The following is a 25,328-nucleotide window of genomic DNA, read 5'->3' on the forward strand; positions in this document are numbered from 1 at the left end:
ATGCTCTTGGTCTTCTTACACTAATGTTAACAACACCAAAAGGCGAGATGGCACCCAAAATGGTAGTAGTTTTTGCTCTTGTTTTGGGCACTTTCACGCTCGCACGCTCGCCTTCTTTGGACCAAGAGAAATTTCTCTTAAGGTTGATATGGAAAGCAGCTTCGTCAATGAACACACAGTTGCTAGTGAAGTCCATATCTGTTTTCATCCATCTCTTCACCCACTGATAGCGCTCTTCGATTTTTTCAGGGCTGTTTCTCTCGAAAGCTTGGAAACGAGCCTGCTTGAAGGTAATCTTACACTTATCCTTGACAAACTTGTTGAAACCGCTTTTGCTGATATCGAGTTTGCCAAATTTTTCTGTCAATACGTCAAGCATGTCGTCCAATGTAACGGAATTTGTGTTCTCGTCTGCCCATTCGATCATGAAATCTCTGTGCTCATCAGTTAAAATGGGCGGTCTGCCTACAGGTCTTCCACTGCCTGTAGCCCTTTGGATATACTCCTGAGGATCTTTGTTGTTCTTGGCTACCCAGCCTTGTGCTGTTCGAACATTAATGTTGAGGGCCAAGGCAGCAGCACGAACACTCATTCCTTTTTCTTCGACAAGAAAAAAAAAGCTTTTCTTTTTCAGCATCCTTGTAGTGCTTATATGCTTTTGTCCTCGCAGGTGTTTGCTTCAGCTCTGCAGGTAACTCGGCTTTCTTTTCGATCCCTTTCTCGGGAGGCTTTAAATCTGTGTATGTATCGTAGTCTGTTACGCTTTCGACTGGATACATCTCGTTGTCAATTTCCATTTCAAACTCTACAACTTTGTTTCCTTCAATATCATCTTTTTTTCAGAAATGCGCGAATAATTTTTCCGTTTGGTGTATGTGAAAACTTTTTTTGAGATGGTACCGTAAACGTCATCATATTTTGTTTTTTTTTTTTTTACTTTTCATCACATCGTTAAGCCTTATAAAAGTCCAAGAGGACGCAGCCATCTTTGTTCTTGGTTAATAGAGATAAAAGTCAGCCTCTCAGGAGTAGGGATGGATACCTGTGACTTTTGGTGAGGTATGCAATCTGTTGGCGCGGGCTTGCTGACGGGTTGTTCAAATGTCTAGGTAAATAAAAAAAAACACTCTGGTTTTACAAGGTACGTGTATATACAAGACAAATTCAAGTATAAATATTAATATTTACTACTATAAAATGAATGTATGAGGAAATAAGATTTAGGTAAAGCTTTGATTAGTACCCTTTGGATCAGAGGCGGTTTTGGCCAAATTTTACAAGTCGCTTTCTTTTTTTTTTTGTCCAAATCAACCCTAAATGTTAGTAAACATAGTTTATAGGTATTTAGAGCATTTATTCAAACAAAAATAGACTCTATGCTACCTATATATGCCTAAGAAAAACCATAAAGATTTGCATGAATTGTTGAAGTATCTGTTTGCCTGTTATTTCAGTTATACGAATAAGTAATGCCATCATCCAAACTGCTTATTCAAACAAAACATCTTATTAAGCCAGACTTGATCCATTGAGTCTGATGAACCGAGCCTTAGTCGGCTTCATTTTTGTGGCATTGAACTAGTCGATAAGTAATCATCTTATTAGAATAAGCAAAGTTATTTTGTAATAAAAAAAAACCAGCCTTATTGCTCTCACTATCGCACCTTATTTAACCTCCTTATGGATGCTGCTACTGATTCTATACACCTACATTGTCACTTCCCCCGCCCCCTCTCGTATTATTATTAAACAAGTTTATATAGATCATAATAAATTATGTATTATTCCACAGAAATAGCTGGTAACCGTTTGGATGCTCTTCTTTCAATTTCTGCTTTTTTCATGTATTTCTATGGACTGAATTAGCTTACATCGTACTCGAATGATCATTACCTTAAATTCAAAAGAAGGATCAGGTTGAACAAATGGATGAGCAAGGAGTTGTTCTGCTGTAGGTCTATCTTCAGGATTACTATTAAAAAAAAACAAGTCAGTATATCCTATATTGCATTGAGTATGATTTCTTACATGATAAAACATTGAGCAAGGAAATCTTTTGCATATTGACTTAGATCTTCAGGTATAGGAGGTGCTTGATATTTACCAAGACTATAGAGTGCTGCCAGCATGTTTAAATCAAGCCAAGGATGATTGCCTGTCAACATCTCAATCACAGTACACCCCAAACTCCAAATATCCACTTTAGCATTGTAATTTGTGCCTTTCACTACTTCAGGTGCCATCCAGAACACAGTTCCTCTCATGACAGAGTTGTTTGAATGAGGATCATAAGCCTTGTCTTGTCCACTGAGTTTAGATAGACCAAAATCAGTGATTTTACAAACACCATGTTGGTCCAGCAAGATATTACCTGCTTTGATATCCTAATAGAAACTCAGTTAGACTGTCTTTCATATATAGTAACTTACTCGATGTAGAATGTTTCTGTTATGAAGATAAGCAAGACCCATCAGGATTTGTTGTGTTAAGAAACGCACCAAAGGTTCTTCAAATTTACCCGTCTTTAAAAGACAAGAAGCAATACTACCACCAGGCACATATTCTAAAAAGATATTGATATGACCTTCTTCTTCATCCATATCATAACCCAAGTATTGAACAATATATTCATTATCCAAATCCTCCAACAAAGAAATTTCTCGAAACAAGGCATCTTTCATTTCTCTCATTTGTGGGTTAGCATAATCAGCTTTTGTAGAAGGCAAATCAACTTGTTTGACAGCAATCCATTCACCTGCTTCCACATTCAGTGCATGATAGACTCGACCAAAGGATCCCTTGCCAATCAATTCACCACGAATCCATTGTAATTTACGCGACTTGGGCTTACTGTCTGTCTGGAGCTTCATGCCTGGCTTGACTTGTTCCACTGCACGATGCCACATTTTCGTGCTACGTCGGCGCATCAGATTATTATTGGCACGGATCACATTGACTGCATTACGCCAATTGCGATGGGCTTCATTGGCTACATGACGGATTGATTTCTTGTGGCCACCCAAACGGCGACCTGGGGGTAAAGCAGTCACCATGGTAGCACCATCCACACCGGGTGTTGTCATGACAGTGGGTGTAGGATTAGGCTGTGTTGAATCCACAATGATTTCTTTGTCTAGATCATGACCAGGTAAATACTTATCAATGTTGCGATAAAGACGTTCGACTGTAGGACGTTCAGCCCAGTTTTCTTCATCACTTGTCATGCCAGAAGGAGAAGAGAGAGGCGTTGTGCGATCCTCTACAGACGTATCAATGGATAATTGCTGAGCTGAGTGCGTATGGTGCATATTGGGTGGATCAGATAAATTGATGGATTCAACCCCTTCTTCTATCGCAGGCGCACTTGCCACACTCTCATTGTCTTCATCTGCAAATTGAACACCGCGTGTCTTCTTGATACTGGGATGTAAGTTTAAATTCTCGGATCCAAACTGAGGTGTAGTAGGTGGTGGAATTGCCCATAAACCTTGTGTGTCTTTTTTCACAGAGTCACTTTTAGTGGGTTGTGGGTGGACTGCCCATAGTGAAGGGGAATCATGCGTCGTTTCACTTTTGGAAATGGTGGGTTGAGGAGCAACTGCCCAAAGTGAAGGTTCTTTCGCGGGTTCTGAACGAGGTACTATAGCCCATAATGAAGGAGATTCTTTTGTTGTTGTTGTTGTTGTTGTTTCGCTCTTTGAAAGCGCAGGTTGAGGAGGAACTGCCCATAAAGAGGGTGGCTCTTTCACTGGTTCATTCGAGGGTGGCACTGCCCATAAAGAGGGTGACTCTTTGACAGGCTCATTCGAGGGTGGCACTGCCCACAAAGAAGGTGGCTCTTTCACTGGTTCATTCGAGGGTGGCACTGCCCACAAAGAAGGTGGTTCTTTTAGTGTATCACTCTTAGATGTGGATGGTTGTGGTTGTGATTGTGGAGGAACAGCCCAGAGTGATGTTTCCTTTGTTGTCTCGCTCTTGGATGGTTTGACTGCCCATAAAGATATTTTGTCTTGATGCCATGATTCGTTGGTCTCTTCAAGTGGTGAATGTGACACGCTAAATTGGTTATTGCCATTTATGGGTGAAATCATGCTAGGTTCATAGCGAGATCGATTGACATTTAAATCATAATCATTGTTGCTCATGGATCTCTCGTTGTAATAATGCCTATTGGAAGTTATTTGGCTTATGTTGTTGCATTCATTTACTTGCCTTGTGGTGGGCATAGCAAAGTCATAACATATAGTCCCATCCTGTGTATAAGATCGATATCTTTCTAACGGTTTCTCTGCCTTGGGTTTAACCAGGATACGGTTGGTTGAAGTGTGATCTGATATTTGACATAAATGAGATAATTCACTGTCTGTCAATGGTGTTTCTATCACTCTGTATAAGTTAACTTGTTGTCGACACATACAACATACCTGATTGCTTTCCGTTTTCATGATAAAACAAGTATCGTTCACAACTTCCTTCCAAGCCTAATTTTCTGAGTATAGCATTCTTGATCAAACGAGGATCATGCATCCCAGATACTTGTAGACTATGAAATGTATCAGAATCCCTTGTGACATGAATACTCTGTTGAGGTGCTTGTGGAGGTAATGGTACTGGATGATCCTATGGTTAGAGTCAGTACGTACATGTAGTAGAGTAGCGTTATTTTACCAAGAGAGTGGGTGGTCTTCTTCTGACAAATTTCCATGCACCTTCTTGTTCTGTCACTCGAGGATGATTGGCGCTATGTCGAACAGTCTGGACAGGATATCGATTCATGTTTCTTGCATTCGTCACCAATGTCCGTTTTGGTATATTAAAAGACTTCATCCAATCCAACACTTGCTCATTGTTTGATGAGGTGCGTTCAGGTATAAGTGGAACAGGTGTATCGGAAGGTGACTGATATCGATTGGATGGACGGGTACGTGTATAATGATTGTCTTCTGTCTATATCATGTCAGTCCATCTAAACAACAAAGAGGAATACATTACTGCTTTTAAAGCTTTGATTGCGTGTGCAAGTCGACGTTTTTCAGTATAAGACAACATGAGTTCATTCTGTAAAGACATTAAGAACGACATGTCAATTTCTAAAAATGCTTTTCCACAGATATGCTTTGCTATACAAGAGAATAAGTGGAATGAATAAACCATCACAAGAGATGATAAACCTTGAAACACTTCCATGACAGATTGGAAGCTATTACTATCAAGCCAACGCAAAACTCTTTCCATTGTCCATTCACCATACTGTTCTAAAGGTTGGCTTTCATAGGCCATGAGGGGCAAAACGAGGTCAAGTAAGAAAGAAAGAAAAGAAAAGAAAAAAAAAAGTTGGTTTGCTTGCTTTTCTATTTCTCACTTAAATTGGTAAATTGCCTTTTATAGTATCTGACCGTTCAAGCATCTTTTAAATAGATCCTCGTTGAACATCATGATTCGTTTCTCCTTCTCCCTTTTTTCCCGCTTTTTAATGAAATGATGGTTTTGTCTTTTTCTTTTATTTTTTTATTTATTGAGTGGTTCCTTTGAGCTACACGCTCATCCATTTAGCCAATCAAAATTTTTTATTATTGTCGCGTTAAAAAAATTTACCTGACCGCGTTTTTTTTTTTTCTTTCTCTCTCTTTTTAACCATGTCAGACACTATAGCAGAGATTCCTTTGGCAGACGATATTGCCTTGCAACGTTCTAATCAGTTCAGTGAATTTCTCGAATACGATGTAGGAACACACTTGTCTTGTTTCATGTGTATTGATACGGTTTATAGGGTCATGCCAATGAAAAAGGTGCTTATAAAGATCAGATCCCTGCCATGTTGGAAAACAAGCAACGTCGTCTTATGGTCAGTATTGATGCCCTTCGTCAATGGAATCGTGAACTTGCCATGGAGTAAGTAAACATATCTTGATGATGTTACTGACACACGCTAGATTGATGAACAACCCAGCCGAGTGCTTACCTGCTTTTGATTCTGCTCTTGTTCAAATGGCCAGAACCATCAGTGACAAGTACGATCCTAGCAAACCTCTCTATGTAGGATTCAAGGGTAGTTTTGGTGATCATCATGTCAATCCTCGTACCTTGCGTGCTACTTTTTTGGGCAAATTTGTCTGTATTGAAGGTATTGTTACGCGCTGTTCCTTGGCGCGTCCTAAAGTAGTGAAATCGATTCATTATGCTGAAAAGACCAAGAGTTTCTATATGCGTGAATACCGTGATGCTACTACACCCGGTAACTCGGTGCCTACAGGTGCTGTCTATCCTACCCAAGACGAGCATGGTAATCCTCTGATCACTGAATTTGGTTTCAGTACTTACCGCGATCACCAGACGATCAGTATTCAAGAAATGCCTGAGCGTGCACCTGCAGGACAATTGCCTCGTTCGGTCGATATCATCCTGGACGATGATTTAGTAGACAAGGCTAAACCTGGTGATCGTGTCTCTATTGTGGGCATTTATCGTAGTTTAGGTAACCGCAATGCCAACCAAAGCAGCTCAACATTCAAAACGGTCATTTTGTGTAATGAGATCAGTCTGTTAAGTACAAAAGCAGGTGGAGGTATTGCTGCTCCTGTCATTACAGACCGTGATATTGTCCAGATCACTGAATTGGCACGTAAGAAGAACGCGTTTAAAACGTTGGCTGAGTCCTTGGCTCCTTCTATCTGGGGACATCAATACATTAAGCGTGCTGTGTTGATGATGTTGTTGGGTGGTGTTGAAAAGAACTTGGAGAATGGTACACATATCAGAGGTGATATTAACATGTTGATGGTGGGTGATCCTTCTACTGCTAAATCACAAATCTTGAGATATGTCCTGAACATTGCTCCTTTGGCTATTGCTACCACTGGTCGAGGTTCTTCTGGTGTTGGTCTGACAGCAGCAGTCACGACAGATAAAGAAACAGGCGAACGACGTCTTGAAGCAGGTGCCATGGTATTAGCTGACCGTGGTGTAGTTTGTATTGATGAGTTTGACAAGATGAGTGATGTGGATCGTGTGGCTATTCATGAAGTGATGGAACAACAGACAGTGACTATTGCTAAGGCTGGTATTCATACCTCTCTAAATGCTCGCTGTAGTGTCGTGGCTGCTGCTAATCCTATCTATGGTATGTATGACTTGACTAAGGATCCTGCCAAGAATATTGCTCTTCCTGACTCTCTCTTGTCTCGTTTTGATCTGTTGTTTATTGTGACTGATTCATTGGAAGAAACAAGAGATAGACAGATTTCTGAGCATGTATTAAAGATGCATCGTTATGTTCAACCTGGTGCAGAAGAAGGTGCTCCTATAACAGAAGCAGTGGATGATATGATGGGAGATGGACCTGAAGATGAAGAAGAGCAATTAGAAGAGCAAGATATTTATGAGAAATACAATGCGTTTATGCATGCTGGTGTTAAGTCACAAAAAGTCATCAAGACATCCTTCTTAAAGAAATACATTTACTATGTCAAGAATATTGTGAAGCCTACCTTGACTAAGAAAGCCACGGATAGAATTATTAATGAATACACGTCACTTAGAAATCATAAAGAAGATGATCCTTCACGTAAAAAGACAGCACCTATTACAGCGCGTACATTAGAAACCTTGATTCGTTTATCCACAGCACACGCAAAGGCAAGATTGAGTACAACAATTGATGATAAAGATGCTAAGGCAGCTGCTGAAGTATTGAGATTTGCCATGTTCCAAGAAGTGGTGCGTCCTCGAAAGACAACAAAGCGTCAAAGAATGTCCAAGGAATCAGATGAAGAAGAAGAAGAAGAAGAAGAAGAAGGCATGGAGGAAGATGATGCTATGGAAGAAGTTGAACAGTAAGTTATCTTGCTTTAGTTGATTGTTTTTACTCATCATTTGATAGACAACCTATTGAATTGGAAACAAACAGTGATGATATTTCACCTGCTAAATTCACCTTGTTTAAAGAGAGATTGAGTCGATACTTTAATGAACAAAATCGCTTGGAATATGCTTTTGATGATGTTTTCATGGCTGTCAATCAAGATGCAACACAAGAATTCAGCCCAGATGAAGTCTTTACTGCTTTAACAAGGATGTCAGACGATAACCAAATCATGTACAATGATGGTGTTGTCTATATGCTTTAACTTATTTAAAAACATAATATATACACTCTAGATAATCATGATTTAAAAAAATTATTATTATTTAATAACGACGACGAGGGGATCTTGAGCGACCATAAGGAGATCTTGAGCGATCAACAGGGGGACGACGAGGAGATCTTGAACGATGTCTGTCTTTTCTAGAGTACCTGTCTTCTTTAGAATATCTATCCTCTCTAGAATATCTATCCTCTCTGGAATGTTTGTCTTCTTTAGAGCGTCTATCCTCTCTAGAATGTCTGTCTTCTTTACGATGCCTATCTGAAGATCTATCTCTTTTGGATGATTTATGCTCTTTGTGCTTATGTTCTTTTTTGCTTTTCTTTTTAGATTTCTTTTCATGCTTCTCCAGAAAATAAGCAGCCATTGGGTCTTCATTGTCTACTTCAATAGGCTTTATTTTGGGTGTCTTTTCTTCTTCTTCTTCTTTGGCCATGACTATGTACAATATGAATATCACTCATCGATACAAGTCATGTTATACCTTCAATAAGTTCAGGTGCGACATTCATCTTGGGTTGATGATCATCATCGGATTCTTCCCCATCTTTCTTTTTAGGCTTTCTAGGGCCTGTATGTGAGTGATCGACGCGTAATGTTCGACCAAGTATATCGGCACCATTCAAATTATCGACTGCAAGGACGGTACTGCGTTGATCTTCGTATTGAAGAAAAGCAAATCCTTTTGATTTGCCTGTCTTTTGATCACGAATCAGCTCGATATGAATAATCTCACCAAACCTACGAGAAAAGTGAATCAAGTTAGTGTTATTTCGTATAGTCTATGCATACTGTGAGAAAATACAGACAACATCACCTTCTGTCAAGTCAAAAGGAATGTTGCCTGCAAAAATCCACGCTGAATTCTTGTATTGATCATGCCATGATCCTTTATCCCAGTTGCCATTAAGGATTTCCTTTTGGTTGATGCGTTGGATTTCTTTTACAACACTAGAATTGTGTTAGTAATGAGTTTATATTCGTGTCTAAAGCTTACTTCATAATTCCAGACCAAAAAAAAAAAAGTGAAAAAAAAAAAAAAATAGACTGAGAAAAATAACGATTTGTAGTAAAGTCCTTATTGTTCATTAAAACTAGGTGTCAACAGTTTATTTACTTATTAAGTCCGTTATAGTCTTTAGTCTACTCAACCATAGCCTAACATATCTCAAATAATAATAACAGTAATAATAATAATAATCAAATTGATTTATTAAACACCAACATTACTCATGTATTTTTTCATAGCAGCATCGTATTGTTCTTTTTCAAACTTGGCTTTGTCCCTAAAAACCTATACAGAATATAAGCTCATCAAGAAAAAAAAAAAGTTAATTTTTACCTTGATTTCTTGTTCAGGAAGGCTTTTGTATTTCTTTGCAGCTTCAGCTACTTGTTCAGTTGATTTACCAGATTGATAAATAGGATCATTCGTTGCTCTCAGATGTTCAAGATATAAAAAGAAAGGTCCCTTGGGGTGTTTGGGATGCTTAGGATCCTTCAAAAGAGTCAACTTATACTTTCTTCTCAAACTGTTCTCTTCAAAGAATTGTTGAGGTGTAGCATTATTCAAAGCTTTTTCCAAGGCTTCTACATGTTCTTTTGATTTAGCTTGATACTTCTCAACATAAGGCTATGATTTGGATGGGATCAATATATCTAAAATGAGAATACAAACACATACCTTCTTTTGTTCTTCACTAAAGCCCTTCCATTGCTTACTCAATTCTTGAGAAGCGCGCTTTAAATCTACCTTGCCATCGCTGGTTTTGAATCCATTGAGGTTTTCAGTCAAATAGAACTGCCATGCACTTGAAGGTCTGGTAGGCACGTTGGACAAGACTACGATAATGCGTCAATTTTACTTTTGATAATAGTAATTTATGGTATTTACTGCTGGTAAACTTTTTAGGGTGAAGTGCGCGTGCCGAGACATAAGAACGCGTTTGAGTAGTCAAGCTTGAAAATGATTTGATAAAAGACATGTTTGTGTACAGGAAAAGAAAGAAATAAGAAAAAATGGATGTCCAAACATTTTAACCGGTCATTAAATACAGTCCGATGCATCGGACTACCGAAATGGCCGGATAGTTCTTTATTTCAGTATTACCTGCGTTGTCTGAATTCTAAAATGTTGGAAGCATTTTCAATTTCTTCATCTGTGCGTTGTCTAATGTTATGCTTAAAAGAAGTCAACGTAGATTCTAGCTTATTAATTATTTTCAGAACACAGTTTACAGCAGGTGAGGTAGGAGACTGTTTTTTCGTTCAAAATGCTCACATAGATTTTGATTTTTATATAGATCGTCGTTTAGCTTATCAGATCTGCCCAAAAACTATCGTCGCCGAATGATTCATTTGGCCATTGTCATTTTTGAAACAATTGAGCTTTACTATTTAATCAAAAAAAAAAGGAATAGATAACTTAATTGGATGATGGAAGTATATCCAGCTGAACTTGAACACCACTTTGTGTAATACATCATATAGCCCTCCGCTAAACTTTTCAAGAATCGGTCAACTTCAAAAGCTATCTGCTCAAAACTTTTGTTACCAAAAGTTTTGAGCAGATAGCTTTGAAGGTATTGCGATGAAACTGGTCTTACAAACAAACAGACAACAAAATTACATTCCTTTCCTGTTAGCAATGCTTCTTGCCGGTAAGTTCTGTTTTTGCTCAAGCGTGATGCATTTAATTCATTCTGTATTGAGATAATAGTGTCCGTTCTGGTATGATATGGATCAAGCAGAAAGAATTACAATGTAGAATGAATAGCAATATCCAAGCCTCATATGATCCACTCCAGACAAGAAATACATGTACAAGTGAAGGCATCATGTAATCCTTGAATGCTGCTTCCAGTGGTTATAGAAAGTAAGTATCCTGCAATGAATTATTTTGTCCAAGCATAGATAGATAAACGTATCTTATTAGATCTAGCATTGCACAATTAGATGAAGGCTTGGTGTTATAGAGAACGAAAAGGGTATAACTACTCAAATCAACGAACAACCAACAATTATGCTGTGCGTGTTGTTCTAGGTCAAACAAGAAAAAAAAAGATGAAGAGTTCAAGCCGGCTCATGTTTCTTTTGCTCAATCAAGAAAAAGGTTGAGAAGAGAATACAGACGTCTACTTGTTGAAGAAGATTTAAAACAACATGATGATCCACAAAGAACAATAGTCGCTTATGGCTCTACTGGTTTAAAAAGAAGCTATAAAAACAACACGACTGTACCAGTAAAGGCAAGAAATCATTCCTTTGCTTTTTTTTATATTGGTGGAACTAACTGTATTATTTCATAAACAGAAAGTACAACGAGCTATTGTTGAACATGCCATTGTGGTTCCCCTAGATGAATTCGGAACGACCGTTACCTGCTGTCACTGTAATGGAAGCGTTGACAATGTTGCTCTATGCAACCACAGATAAATAGGGAAAAGTGCACATTTGCTATTGATCTTAAGCAATGTGGCACATATAGAAAGAAAAAAACATCATCCAAGCAACCAAGGAAACAAGGCCTGCTGAAAAGCATTCTACTTGAAAGCGTTTTGATGACGACAATCACATCTTACATCGTACAAGTCAATGTCCTGACAGAGGACCAGGTAATCATACTCATTGTTTTGTTGAATCCAATACTCATCGTGTTATCTTTCTGCTAGAGCGCGATCGTATTGTCTATGCGTTAGAGCTGTACCCTCCCAGTGTACAGTAGCATAAGAACATGATCTAGTAAATCATCATTTCTTCTACCGTGTTCATTCAAGACTAATGTTTTAGTACTGGAACCGAGATGTGAACGCCGCATGTAACATAAGAAGCATCTTATGTGAATATATACGTTCGAGCTATGACATCAACAGCAGGCCACAACAGCTTTCAAGAGGCCAAGATGACCAAGATGCCTAGAAAAACGCCATCAGCAACACCTTTGGGCGCTTTGTCTTGGGTTCAATGGTAAGTGAATTCTTTTTCAAGAATGACAGACCCTAAAGCTAATATCTTTTTTGTGGGGGTATTTGCGTAAAGCGGATTCCTATAAAGAATGAAAAGCAGAACGATAAATTCATTGTCTAAAGAAGTGCATAGCTAATTGAACTACATAAACAAGACAACAAAGAGACCGAAAAGAACAGAATTCTATCTTTGCTTTTTGCGTAATTTCTTGAGTGAAACAAATAAAAGCGATAAAATAAATAATGTCTATTTTTTCCTATTTTTTTTTTCTTTTCCTCTTTCTTCTCTTAATACAAATAATGGACAATAATCCTTTTCGCAACAATCAAGTACAAGCACCCAATGGTAACTACGGTTATATGTCTCCTGCAGGCCAACAACAACAACCATACAATTATCCTTCAAGTCAATCTACACCACAAACGAATTATCCACAACAGCAGCAACAGTCTTGGCAATATCAGCAACAACCCATTTTGCCTCAACAAACGAGTTCTTTTTCAAACTATCCATTACAATCACAAATGAGCACAACCTCATCCTTTTCCACACTTCCCTCAAGCCAATATTCATCTTATAATACTGGCTTGATGTCATCAAACACGCCTACATCACCTCTCCATAACAACGCTAGTTATGGTAACACACCCTATGGAGCTACAAATTCAATGTCAACCATGCCTATGCTTAACAATTATCCTACCAACGCTGCTAATAACATGTATTATCCTCCACCTACTCCTCAGCAACAACAACAACAACAACAACAACTGCAAAGCAACTTTTACATACCACCTAATTTTGGTGTGTCCAACTCGAATACATATCAACCTAGACATCCACCTGTGGATGCTACTAGTTTATTAAAGGGTACACAAATTCGTCGCGTAGAATGCCCAGTGTGTCAAAAAATGCTCGAAGGTGATGATATGGCCATCAATCATCATGTAAACCAACACTATACTTAAATAAACTTTTTTTTTCTGTACTCACGTGAAGCGGAGCCCTATTTTTAGGACTTTTTTTCTCTCTTTCTCTCTCTCTCTCTCTCTCTCTTTCTCTTCTTTTCTTGAATGAGAATGATGTATGAAGAACCATGGAATACACTAATTGACTTTGATCAACCCAAAGTACCCCCTCCTTCACCACAGGATCCGTCCATGTTAGAAACCGTCTTTTCAAATCATTTATCAGCTAAAATTCATGCTGTCGTGAATTCGAGTCATGACACAGATATACTTCATGCGTGTACATTGGAGAGACTATTAAAGAAAAAGCGTGTCTATTCAAAAAAACCTTCTCGTATCCCAGTCCTTTCTTCACGGATCTATAAGAAAAAGAAATCAAACCAAGACACATTGACAAGAGCTTTAGAAAAAATACATATATCTCCAAATGACAAGAGTATCATTTGAATCATTTATTGTGTGTATCACCTTCTCCTTTGACTGCAAAGCAGATAAAACAAGCTAATAAACTAAACTGATGTTGATGAAAAAAAATATTTATATTGTTCTTTACCATGGTATACAACAAGAATCACTTTTAGGTCGAGTTGAGTTTTTTTGAAAAATAACAGATTCAGGTTTCGGTGTTGCTTCATATACTAGACACAATGAGTACTATCATACTTTTTTTTTCTTACTTATTTCTCTTGTAGAAGGACTTTTGATCTGTGGTGTAAAATAACGATCTGGTGGTAATCTTTCTTTTTGATTCCTGTCTTCTTCATAATGAAGTAATGTCATCTTGTTGAAAAAAAAATAAAGAAGAGAAATAACAAACAGAAAAAAAAAAGGGATGTCTTTTTTGAGAAGAAGTAGGTTACACTATAAAAACAATGCGACCTAAAATCAAATAAATTTTACTGGCAACAATTCAAACTGTTGCCATTGTCACGCTGGTAACTAGGGTACTCATATGATTGCAACACTTCTTTGATTTTCATATGATAGTTGTGTATCGTGTCCATGGAAACATTTAACTCTTTTTTTCTTGATAAAAGAGTCTATATCAGACGTAAATGTATCTTCAGTGATAACTAGCATTGGAAAAGGTAATAACGAAATGTCTTTATTGAAACTAATGAAGTGAAAACGAAGGTGTATGAAGAAATAATTAGAAGATGGATAAAAAAATGAAAAAAAGTCAGAAAAATGACAGTAAAGATCAAGAACTAACTATTCATTTACTCAAAATAGCTTTAGTATCTTGATAGGATTGGATAGTATCAGATAGAATTTTATTTGTAATGCTTCAAAACTTGGCATAAGTATCCACTAAAGAAATTCTGAGTTTAAATTAATATTCGCATGCCAAAAACTAAAATCAAGGAATTAGAAATTCAAGAGAAATGATGAACTAAAAATGTCTAAAAACGAAGAGCTATCAAAAAAGTGTTTTAGCAGAATTGGTAGATGTTGAGTTATCCTTCAAAAAGATTTTTTCTGTTCCTGAGCTATAGCGCACATTTTTAAAGCATTTTTGCAAAACTAACACTTTGAGTGTGTTTTATAGACCTAGAGAAGCAATTCATACTGGCACATGTTATGTTTATAACGTCTCTATCACTCACCAATTGAGAAATAGTAAAAAATGACGATTTCGTAAAGGGGATTATCATAAGGCCAAAATGACAACTTTTCGACTTTTTCAAAACTTGTTATATTTCTGCATGAATATGTTTTTTGTGTATGCTCGAATATAGGTAGAAATGATGGTTTGTTTCAAAAAACACTTGCGCCTGTAGCAAGCTGCCAAACCTGCCATTGCTACTATTCTGTTTATCAACTGTTTGCCAAATTTATTCAAAAAAAAAAGAAAGTCAGGTTATGTTGGAGGCTTCTTCAAGAAAATCCAGGCTACGATTCAAAATCACATAATAAGGCTGACGCATAAATTGAAGATTAAAAGCATATTAGGTATGTAACGTACCAAATGGAAAAAGTATGTATGATTTTAATGTGTGGATTACTTTTAGTCTTTCAGTTGCTCAATCTCATATAAAGTCTGTTATCAAACGTGGAAATATTAGTAAGAAAGTAGGTATATACATACTCAAAAACCAATATCACTTTCCTTTTTATTTAACCATACTAGAAATGTTAAAAAATTACCTTCTATCTTTTGGCTTCATCTACTTTTTCAGGATTAGACCTGTTATGTAAAATAGTATAATCATTTTTATATCACCTTCTTTAGCTCCGGAAATCACGTTTACAATGATGGTACCGCTATTGCTGAGCGCAGAGCCTTGGTTGCTGAACACAGTTGATGACAGAGCATCATTATTCTTGCGCTTATTGGCCTTTATTTAAAAATTGCGATAGGTTAGTTTATATTGTATATTGATAAAGACAAGACTATACCTTCATACTGCTAATTAGTTGCCCAGCACGTCTACGCGATGTTCGATCCATGGATTCTGATTGACAAATGTTTTCTAAATCATTTTTAAATTTGAACATAGCTTCCGATATGGAAACCTTATGATTTTTGGCTAAAAGAAAGGCATAAAACTTATCAAAGTCCCAATCATCAACAGAATTGTCTATAAAAAAGGTCGACATTGATTGTTTAGACATAATGGATTATCAAAGTATAAGATGAAAAGAGAAGAGCTCGTAATTGAAGACGATCAAGATTTCTTATGAAAATATTTGTGTAAAATTACATAAGGTCCTATCAATTAACAGGTCTACTGTTAGCTAACAGCACTAAACACAAACCTTGGAAAAAGAGTGTCATTTGCGCTTATTCCTTCCTCAATGAGTCTGGCAAAAGTTCTTTATTTCATAAGCTTCTCTCTCTCTCTTTTTAACCTTCAATCAAATATTTTTTGTATAGTTTTTTATGGTCAAATCTGGCAAAGCATGAATCATTTAGTGTCATGAGATGTTTGTGTATTGATATTGTAATGCTTTTGCATTATGAAACGATATTTATATTACACAATTGACTGGATTGATACATTTGTTTGTTCTCACAAGCTAATGAGTTACTATTTTGGGATTCTTTACAGTGTGTTTCCTTGTTAGCTAAATAACTCACGTCCTGATTAACCAATATCATGCAACTGTGTTGATTGAAATACATAGACGTCTTTCATTTTTTATTTTAGGTGTTACATAAAAGTAAAGATGCGTTGCTCATCATGTTCTAGTACTACTTGCTTTGAACATGACAAAATCACTGAAGTCATCTTCAAGAGAGAAAGTATTCCAAGTGCTTCAAAAAAAAACAAGCGTCGGTTTTAGTGATTCAGAGCTACTTTAATTTCTTATGTTGTTCAATAAAAAGGGCAAGCAAGAATTGTTGCTCATTTACTTGTTGAAAGACATTGAGACAGTTTTGATGAAAGTAAATTGTCAACTAAAGAAGTTACCGACAGGTTATTGAGGTAAACCAAATAAACTATCAACTTTATACAAAATTAAAACAAAAATACGGTTTATTTTCTCTATTAAGTGTAATTATATTTTACAACACAAGAATACCAAAGCATATCACTCGCAGATAACCTAACAAAATAAGAAAAAAAAAGAGTTAGAACTTAAGGCTCCAAGAAAATATAAAAGATAAAAAAATAAGTATAGGTGGCCAAGTCAATCGTGACTGACAGCAAAGGGGAAGGCAACGACACATATGTGCCACCACACGACCGGATGCTTTTTGTCGAGGCAAGGATAGCCCCCAAGTCTAGTGACGATTGCTGAACAGGCAAGGGCTCTGCTTTTCAAAGTCCTTCAGCAGGCGGAGCCAGTGGTTGTCCTTTTTATCGGCCGTGTTCATCCACCTAAGGCATCTTATATGTTATGGGCCAAGTCAATCGTGACTGACAGCAAAGGGGAAGGCAACGACACATATGTGCCACCACGCGACCGGATGCTTTTTGTCGAGGCAAGGATAGCCCCCAAGTCTAGTGACGATTGCTGAACAAGCAAGGGCTCTGCTTTTCAAAGTCCTTCAGCAGGCGGAGCTAGTGGTTATCCTTTTTATCGGCCGTGTTCATCCCATAACGATACCAAGAAACTATCTAATATACTTTCCTTCGTAATACACGCAAACATAAGAGTAAAAGAAAAAGTAAAAGTAAAAGAAAAAGTAAAGTAAAGTAAAAGAAAAAGCAGGTTTTGTTATTTAGGCGACAACTTTTTTTAGTAACCAATCATATTTATCGAGCCTATCAAAGTTGAAACCTGAATCCAGTATTAATTATCATTCATAAACATAAACAAATGTAGTCTATACATCATAAGCATGACTTACAAACACAAATATCTGATGTTACTTGAGACACAGGGTGTTTAAACCAAGCAAAAAGGCTAGGACATAATATATATATATATATATATTGTATTGGATGAAAGTTTTATTTTAAAAAATAAATCATCGTATAAATGGAAACTAGTGTGTGTGAAGCAAAGTGAATAGCTATATAAAATACCTTTAAAGCAATGCTTTTGTGGAAGTATTCAGTACGATAACATGAGTCTTATATAATCCCAATAAAATAGCCGTCATCTGGGCTACCCCTTAATATGTCCTAAAAAGGATATATTGAGTGTTTCATTCGTTGCTCCTTAAAGTCAGTGTTCTTTATATCTTGTCTTGTTCAATGCTACAAATGGCAATGCCAATACCACAAGTAAAGGACACCATTTCAATTACTTGGCACTTGACAAAATTGTTGATACCTAAGAGATACAGCCTTCCACAAGGGATTATAGCAAAATCCGGAGCACCACCAAAAGTGACCAGACCAACGTACTAAAAAATCCTTTAGACAAAAGAAAGGTGTTCATTTTTCTGGTTTTGGTTTTTGACATGCGAATCTAATTTAAAGCCATAATGTCTTTAAGGGATACTTCACTTACGCCAAGCTTTGAAACATGTCAACTTTTTTTATTTTGTTTTACAATGCTCTTTCTGGCAATAAGAAAATAATGCACAAGACGATTATATATTTATACATATTTAATAACAATATCTTGTTCTTCTTTTTCTTCAGGCAACAAGATGCCGTAGCCTGCACCTTTCACTGGCTTTTGAATGTCGATGTCAACAAACTGAAGGAGGCTTGGTGAGGTTTCTTCACCCATCATCATCTTGAGCTCATTTTGTTCATGACTCTCTTTCATCTTTTTCAGAACACAAGCAGTTTTTTTGATCATTGTCTGTGTAAAATAAAACATTAGCTAACTACGACATTTCCTTTATCTGTCTTTTTTTTTCTATTGTCACCTTCAAGCACCAAAAAAGATTGCCTAATGCAATTACATGGCTGTTTACAGGCGTTTTGGCGACATACACTTTCTTCAGTACATACATTTTCTGGGAACAAAGCTCCAGAGACCAAAGATGAATAGCGTCATCTAAAGAAAGAAATGGTATTTCAAATGAGCAAAAACTAGTAAGCCATGATATACTACGTACGTCGAGCATGGATGAACAGAATGTTCAATTCTTGAGCAACCTTGAATGATGCTTTGTGATATTTCTTGAAGGCAGCATTAAACATGGTTAATACGCCAAATGCGCCCTTGACATGATCATAGCCATATTTGCATTTGTCACCAAAAAGATAGCAACCAGAAGACTCCAGAAGACAGATCTCGTTGTCATTCTCATCAAGAATACATGCATCTGCTCTATATTCTTCTTTTGAGGCTTTTAAAGTATATTCCCCAGCAACAAAGTTCATATCCCCAGCAGCAAGACTCATCAATGGCCAAAGGACAAACAAGTTATAGTTGACTTCAGATTTTTTTAATACAGCAGCCACATCCTTCTTCTTGAACAAAGTAATACTAAACGCATATTTTCAGTACACAAATTGTACATAGTGGTATGAAACCATGAATATACTTGCATAATTAGAAATAATTCTTGTAAAAATTCTTTGCTTTCTTCTCCTTCATCATCGTCATCATTGTCTTCAGGATTAACAACAGCTTTTCTTGCTGCTTTCCAATTCTTCTAAAAAAAACAATGTTCTGTCAGAATAATAAAAAGGTAAAAAGCGATTGAATATGCTTACAGGTAAAGGTTTTAGTGCTTCAAGCACAGCAAGACTATACTCTGGATGCTGCTTAAAAGGACTGTTTATTGTGACAGTTGCGGTATCCAAGTGATCATAGAGTTGTTGAGGGATACTTGGCTTACATTTGATGGAGTAGCCACACTCAATCACATGATACTTCTCAGGGCTCATAAATGTAATTAATTAGATCAAGTTAGATAATAATCTGACAGTTTTTTTTTTTACCAAAAATCATGGCAACAACAGCATTTTAAAAACTGACGCCAAGCATCCCATAGATCTTCTTCACTTTCAACTTGCCAGCTGTCAGCGTCTTCCACATGATCAACCTAATACTCATGAGATACCGAAAAAAAAGCTAGTTTACACATAATGTAACGATCAATAATGTATCTTTTGACAAGTAAACGTCGCTCATTTATTTTCTGTTTGCTTCTTTTTTATATTATTTTTTTTCTGAATAAATCTATTATATCAAAAGCTCTCTTTCTTTCTTTTTGAGAACTAACTTGCGCCTTGCATTTTCTATTACTGAATCCTTTCATTGTACTGATGTTTATGTTTCAGTTTAATAGTTAGATTAGCCTTGACCGAATTAGATCTGGCTAGCTTTAACAATCCTTTATAAACTACCAAAGCTATTAGGAATAAAGATTACAGAGATAGAATGGTCCAAATGATCGTTTAAATCAAAACAAAGTCCGACCGACACGTTATCTTTATTAGGTCTAATTGAATAAAAAAGGAAATTGTCATACGGAGCGGGACGGAAAAAGTCTTCTACCGATATTGCTGCATGAGGTTTGTACATTATTGAAAAAAAAAACGAAACTGTGAGTTTATCATATGTATGTAAAAAAATTTCATCAAGGCCAAATGTCCATAAATTGGAAATGCTATATCTCGAAATAGCGATCAGCATCTCTTACTGTGCTTCGGCAGTTAACATTGAATCACCTTATAGAGAATCTAATAAATGAGTCTAGAGGTCAGAAAATCTCTAAGACTAGAATTAATAGAACCATAGCGAGTCCGTGCAAAGATTGAATGAGACTGATTTAAGATTTGAAAGTAATTGTGCCTTTTTTAACGAATCTACCTTTCATATAAACTTGGAGAGATCAAAGAAGGGCACGCGATATGAAGTTGTTCAGCCAATCATAAGAACTAAAACAACTACAATCTTGGGTGCAATGTCGCCTATCGGCTTATTGAAATTAAAATGAGAAAGCCAGCAGCACATTAAAAAGAAAATAGTTCAAAGGCACTAAAAAAAGACTATCGGCATAGCTACCGGCTTGTGTCAATTCTTTTTCTGTACTGAATTTGAAGTTATGAGCACACAAAATCACAGAAAAAAAAGTGCATCTTTTTCTTGATAAATGCCAAAAATTTTTGGGGGGAACGTATGAGAAAATGTAGAATACTGTGGTTGCATAATTTATCCGTCATTTTGTTTTTGGCATCTGAAAAGTGACAGTTACTCAAAATGACTAAATAAATTCTGGCCGAAGTAGCGCACTTATCTGTCTGTAAAACGAACCAAAAATACATTATTTTTCTTTTTTTAGAATGCTATCCAACTCTTTTATCTTTTGCTTGGAAGGCATTCTAATGAGATGAATAACGCGATCGTTAAATATACATCAGCCTAAAAGATAATGCAATTTCTTATGGAGAAAAATGGCCGTCTTGGTGTGAACCGGAAGAATTGTTCTTTTTACCTTGTGTTACTCTTTTTGTGTGTACAACTCTACTTTGGGATGGTTAAATCGAATTTATAAATCGAATTTTTTTTGCTTCATTCTTTTTAGTCTTTTCTTTTTTGTCTACACATATATACTTATGAAAGAAAAAGATACAAAGTTAGACAACAATAGTATGTCTAATGCTTCAACGTCTATTGTTGAAAAAATAACAATGGAAAAAGTGGCACCGCCACCACCAATCACTATATCAGAAAACAAGAAAAAGAAACCTAAAGCTGATGCAGTGTCTATGCTTCGATTGTTTCGTTTTGCAACAGTACAAGAGCGTTTAATGGTCGTCACAGCCATCATTTTATCCATTGTTTCTGGTGCACTTCAACCTTGTTCAATTCTGATTTATGGTACATATATCTCCAAGCTCACAAAAACATTGAATGATCCCAGCAGTCTATTGGAAATGACATTGCCTGTGATCCATATCATGGCTTATTTGGGTACTGCTTCGCTTCTTGCTGGTTACTTCTCCAATTGTTTATGGGTCTTGACAGGTGAAAGTCAGACCAGACGTATTCGTTCTCTTTATCTTCATTCTGTACTCAAACAAGATATGAGTTGGTTTGATAAAGCAGCAGATGGATCGCTCAACACTCGATTAGCCTCAGATACACAAATCATTCAAGATGGTATTTCTGAAAAGTTTGGTCAATTCGTTACTCTTTTAGCACAGTTTATAGCAGGTTTGGTTGTCGCTTTTGTTCGAGGTAACAAAAAAAGGAAGCATGAAATTAAAAAGGTTATACTCATCATTTATTTTAGGTTGGAAAATGGCATGTGTCATGCTTGCTATCATTCCTCTTTTGATGGGTGCCGGTAGAACAATGGCTCGATTTGCAACAAAATATACCATTGCTGCCCAACATTCTTATGCAAAGGGTGGCTCAGTTGCAGAACAAGCATTTCAATCCATCCGTACAGTGTATGCCTTTAGTTTACAAAGCCGATTTTTAGAACGCTATGAAGCTAAAATAGAAGAAGCCTGTCAATTTGGTATCAAGCGCGGTGTGTCCATGGGCATAGGTTTTGCCGTTTTTATGTTTACCTTGTTTTGTTCTTTTGGTCTATCACTTTGGTATGGTTCAGGTCTTGTTATTCAAGGCGAATTGGACGGCTCTTCAGTTTTTGTTGTTTTTATTGCCATGATGATGGGTATGTTTGTGCTCTCGTAAATTAATGACTCATGTTTTATTTAGGTACCATGTCATTTGTAAAGCTCCCCCCTAATTTGGCCGCCGTATCTAGTGCCAGAGGCGCAGCATTTAAAGTGTTTGAAATCATTGACCGTGTGCCTGAAATCGATCCTGATTCAAAAGAAGGCCTCATCCTTGATGACTTTAAGGGATCCATTGAGTTCAAAAATGTGGATTTCAAGTATCCAACTCGACCTGATTTGATGATTTTAAAAGACTTAAACCTAAAAGTTATTCCTGGAAAAACTGTTGCTTTTGTAGGCCCTTCAGGCTCAGGCAAATCAACAACAGTTCAACTCGTACAGCGCTTCTATGACGCACTTTCTGGTCAAGTCATATTGGATGGTCATGATATCAAAGACATCAATGTCAGATGGTTACGTAGCAAGATTGGTGTAGTCTCTCAAGAACCTGTTCTCTTCAACATGACCGTGCGACAAAACTTGTTGATGGGAACGCTAGAAAAAGACGTGTCTGAAAAAACCATCATTGCTGCTTGTAAAGAAGCCAATTGTCACACATTTATCTCGCAACTACCTAATGGCTATGATACTATTGTTGGTGAAATGGGCGGTATGTTGTCAGGCGGTCAGAAACAACGTATTGCTATTGCCCGTGCTATTCTCAAGAATCCTACCATTTTATTATTAGACGAAGTAAGTCAGGCCAATTAAATGCACATATATTAATCCTTTATTATAGGCTACATCTGCTCTTGATACACAATCCGAACGTCTTGTTCAAAATGCGCTTGATAGAGCTTCTGCTACTCGTACTACAATTGTTGTTGCTCATCGTTTATCTACTATTATGAAAGCAGACCTGATTGTTGTCTTGGATCGGGGCGTTATCATTGAACAAGGCACACATCAACATCTTGTGGAATTAAATGGAACCTATGCTGATTTAGTCAGAAAGCAAGCCATTGATGTCAATGAGAATGGTGTTTCTGATGATGTCAAGAACAACGAATATGATGCTGATGAATTACTACGACAAGAAGAAATGCAAGTCAAGCAGAAGATTGCTGACCAAACTCTCACCAAGACAATGACGGGCCACACTACACATAGTGCTGTCATTAGCATTGGCAGTCAAAAAATGGCCGAAAATGATACTTCTATGGTTGATGCCTATGACATGAAGATTGCAGAACAAAAGAAGGTTAAGAAAATGATGAACCAACAAAAAGCACCTTTCAAGAAAGTATTGAACCATATGCATCCTGAATGGAAATACCTTGCTGTCGGTATTTTTGGTTCTGCCATTGCTGGTTGCATATTCCCTCTTTACGCTTATTCTTTCTCCCATGTTGTTTCTATTCTCAATATACCTGGTCAAGAAATTCGACCTGGTCCTCTTAGCGGCACTAACTTGTATGCTTTCATCTTTGTTATGCTTGGTATTGCTTCATTCATTGGCAATGGTATTCAGTTTTCTGCCTACGAAATCTGTGGTGAAAAATACTCTAAAAGACTGCGATCCGAAGTGTTTGCTGCTTATATGAAACAAGAAATTGGCTTCTTTGATTTAGAAGAAAACAACACTGGCGCACTTACTACTAGATTGGCTGTCGATGCTCGTAATGTTTGTGAAATGATCACCAAGGTCTGGGGTGATCTTACAAGTTTATGCGCTACCATAATCTCTTCCTTTTGCATTGCTTTTAGCCACTCTTGGGCATTAACCTTAATTGTTTTGTGCATGGCCCCTTTTCTTAGTGCTGCTACTGCATACGAGTTCCGTGTTCAACGCGGTTTTGAAGATGAGACCAAAAGGGCAAATGCACAAAGTGGTCAAGTAGCAGGAGAAGCCATTCGAGAAGTAAGAACAGTTGCCGCTCTTAACCAACAAGCTCATTTTGAAGAACGTTATTTTCATGCTACAGATCGCCCGCATCGACTTGCTATCAAGAAAGCATATTTGTCTTCAATTGCTGCTGGATTTAGTAAGGGTATTAATATTTACACAAGCGCCTTGGCCTTTTATGCCGGTGCTCGCTTGATTCAAAATGGTTCGATTGATTTCCAACAAATGTTTACCAGTATGACTGTTATCATGACAGCTTCTGAAGCAGCTGGTCGCAGTACTACCTTTGCTTCTTCTTTCTCTAAAGCCAAGTATGCTGCCATTGCTTCTTTTGGGGTTATTGAGCGTGAATCAAAGATTGATCCTGATCTTGAAGGATTTGAACCTGAAGCTGTAAATGGCGACATTGCTTTCAAAAACATCACATTCAATTATCCTGCTCGTCCTGATATCCCTATCTTCAATGGCGATTTCCATCTAGAGGGCCGCGCAGGTCAGACTATTGCTCTTGTAGGCCCTTCTGGCTGCGGCAAGTCTACTACCATCGGTATGATGCAGCGTTGGTACGATCCTGTCAAGGGCACAGTGTCTTTGGATGACCATAACGTCAAGTCTTACTCTGTCTACAACCTACGCCAACACCAAGCCCTGGTCTCGCAAGAGCCTATCCTGTTTGACATGTCGATAGGCGAGAACATCCGCTTCGGTATTGACGAACACAAGCAAGTGACTCAGGAGCAAGTAGAAGAAGCATGCAGAGCTGCCAACATCCATAGCTTTATTGCTAGTCTTCCTGACGGTTACGATACCCGTGTCGGCGACAAAGGCTCTCAGCTCTCGGGAGGCCAAAAGCAGCGTATTGCAATTGCGCGTGCTCTGATTCGCAAGCCTAAGGTGCTGTTGCTTGACGAAGCGACTTCTGCACTGGATAGTGAGAGCGAGCGACTTGTGCAAGAAGCGCTGGACAACATTTTGCAAGAAGGAGGCAGGACAACAATCACGATTGCCCACCGGTTGTCTACAATCAAGAATGCAGATCTTATCTGCGTGGTCAAGGATGGCCAAGTGATTGAACAAGGTACCCATTTTGAATTGTTAAAGCTAAATGGGTTCTATAGCGAAATGGTCAATCAACAATCTTTATCTGTTCTCTAAACAGAAAAAAACCTATATATTACTGTACAGTTAGTTAAAATCATAATATTCCTTTAATAATTAATAAAAAAAAGTAGCAATAATATTTCATGAGATGTATAAGAAAGCACAGTAGATCATAAAATACAACAAGGTTAACTTTAAAAGGTACGAAAAAGTGCGTATTCCGACTGATTTGATTGATCTTACTACAATTGAGAATGCTGATCATGCTTGTATTGTTGGAAATGATAAACAAGGAATACATAGAAAGCTC

General features: G+C 37.3%; 9 protein-coding genes across 9 annotated transcripts; 4 read left to right on the forward strand and 5 right to left on the reverse strand.

Moving 5' to 3' along the window:
* Positions 1-1,752: 1,752 nt before the first annotated feature.
* B0P05DRAFT_544276 (uncharacterized protein) lies at positions 1,753-5,402 on the reverse strand. Its single transcript, XM_051578522.1, has 8 exons — positions 5,172-5,402; positions 4,993-5,120; positions 4,669-4,947; positions 4,425-4,620; positions 2,430-4,378; positions 2,029-2,384; positions 1,894-1,972; positions 1,753-1,850 (listed from the first exon to the last, which is right to left on the reverse strand). The coding sequence occupies exons 1-8, from the start codon at positions 5,278-5,280 to the stop codon at positions 1,782-1,784; spliced, it is 3,165 nt and encodes a 1,054-aa protein (XP_051434172.1). The 5' UTR covers positions 5,281-5,402; the 3' UTR covers positions 1,753-1,781.
* A 234-nt stretch (positions 5,403-5,636) lies between these two features.
* Positions 5,637-8,170, forward strand: B0P05DRAFT_597257 (MCM2/3/5 family-domain-containing protein; the record flags this gene model as incomplete). Its single annotated transcript, XM_051583149.1, has 4 exons — positions 5,637-5,723; positions 5,771-5,892; positions 5,934-7,832; positions 7,880-8,170. The coding sequence occupies 4 exons, from the start codon at positions 5,637-5,639 to the stop codon at positions 8,124-8,126; spliced, it is 2,355 nt and encodes a 784-aa protein (XP_051434173.1). The 3' UTR covers positions 8,127-8,170.
* Positions 8,171-8,172: 2 nt separating this feature from the next.
* Positions 8,173-9,168, reverse strand: B0P05DRAFT_544279 (uncharacterized protein). Its single transcript, XM_051578523.1, has 4 exons — positions 9,142-9,168; positions 8,937-9,095; positions 8,629-8,885; positions 8,173-8,582 (listed from the first exon to the last, which is right to left on the reverse strand). Exons 1-4 carry the CDS (start codon positions 9,144-9,146, stop codon positions 8,188-8,190), a joined length of 816 nt encoding a protein of 271 aa, XP_051434174.1. The 5' UTR covers positions 9,147-9,168; the 3' UTR covers positions 8,173-8,187.
* A 167-nt stretch (positions 9,169-9,335) lies between these two features.
* Positions 9,336-10,136, reverse strand: B0P05DRAFT_544280 (uncharacterized protein). Its single transcript, XM_051578524.1, has 4 exons — positions 10,039-10,136; positions 9,829-9,986; positions 9,487-9,777; positions 9,336-9,438 (listed from the first exon to the last, which is right to left on the reverse strand). Exons 1-4 carry the CDS (start codon positions 10,127-10,129, stop codon positions 9,358-9,360), a joined length of 621 nt encoding a protein of 206 aa, XP_051434175.1. The 5' UTR covers positions 10,130-10,136; the 3' UTR covers positions 9,336-9,357.
* A 1,418-nt stretch (positions 10,137-11,554) lies between these two features.
* On the forward strand, positions 11,555-11,914 carry B0P05DRAFT_544283 (uncharacterized protein). The gene has a single exon (XM_051578525.1). The coding sequence runs from the start codon at positions 11,564-11,566 to the stop codon at positions 11,813-11,815; it is 252 nt and encodes an 83-aa protein (XP_051434176.1). The 5' UTR covers positions 11,555-11,563; the 3' UTR covers positions 11,816-11,914.
* A 495-nt stretch (positions 11,915-12,409) lies between these two features.
* On the forward strand, positions 12,410-13,078 carry B0P05DRAFT_587741 (uncharacterized protein; the record flags this gene model as incomplete). The annotated part of the gene is made up of 1 exon (XM_051582614.1): positions 12,410-13,078. One exon carries the CDS (start codon positions 12,410-12,412, stop codon positions 13,076-13,078), a length of 669 nt encoding a protein of 222 aa, XP_051434177.1.
* A 2,147-nt stretch (positions 13,079-15,225) lies between these two features.
* On the reverse strand, positions 15,226-15,571 carry B0P05DRAFT_544290 (uncharacterized protein). The gene is made up of 3 exons (XM_051578526.1): positions 15,479-15,571; positions 15,303-15,417; positions 15,226-15,246 (listed from the first exon to the last, which is right to left on the reverse strand). The coding sequence occupies exons 1-3, from the start codon at positions 15,527-15,529 to the stop codon at positions 15,230-15,232; spliced, it is 183 nt and encodes a 60-aa protein (XP_051434178.1). The 5' UTR covers positions 15,530-15,571; the 3' UTR covers positions 15,226-15,229.
* A 2,505-nt stretch (positions 15,572-18,076) lies between these two features.
* Positions 18,077-19,478, reverse strand: B0P05DRAFT_471261 (uncharacterized protein; the record flags this gene model as incomplete). The annotated part of the gene is made up of 6 exons (XM_051574606.1): positions 18,077-18,286; positions 18,354-18,421; positions 18,546-18,903; positions 18,978-19,088; positions 19,150-19,318; positions 19,378-19,478. Coding segments are annotated over 6 exons (1,017 nt in total), but the record flags the coding sequence as incomplete, so codon positions are not given.
* Positions 19,479-21,072: 1,594 nt separating this feature from the next.
* B0P05DRAFT_471368 (P-loop containing nucleoside triphosphate hydrolase protein) lies at positions 21,073-25,072 on the forward strand (the record flags this gene model as incomplete). The annotated part of the gene is made up of 4 exons (XM_051574612.1): positions 21,073-21,622; positions 21,678-22,067; positions 22,112-22,764; positions 22,811-25,072. 4 exons carry the CDS (start codon positions 21,073-21,075, stop codon positions 25,070-25,072), a joined length of 3,855 nt encoding a protein of 1,284 aa, XP_051434180.1.
* Between the last annotated feature and the right edge of the window lie 256 nt (positions 25,073-25,328).

Source organism: Gilbertella persicaria (assembly GCF_025201335.1).
Source record: "Gilbertella persicaria strain CBS 190.32 chromosome Unknown B0P05scaffold_23, whole genome shotgun sequence".
NCBI lineage: Eukaryota > Fungi > Mucoromycota > Mucoromycetes > Mucorales > Choanephoraceae > Gilbertella > Gilbertella persicaria.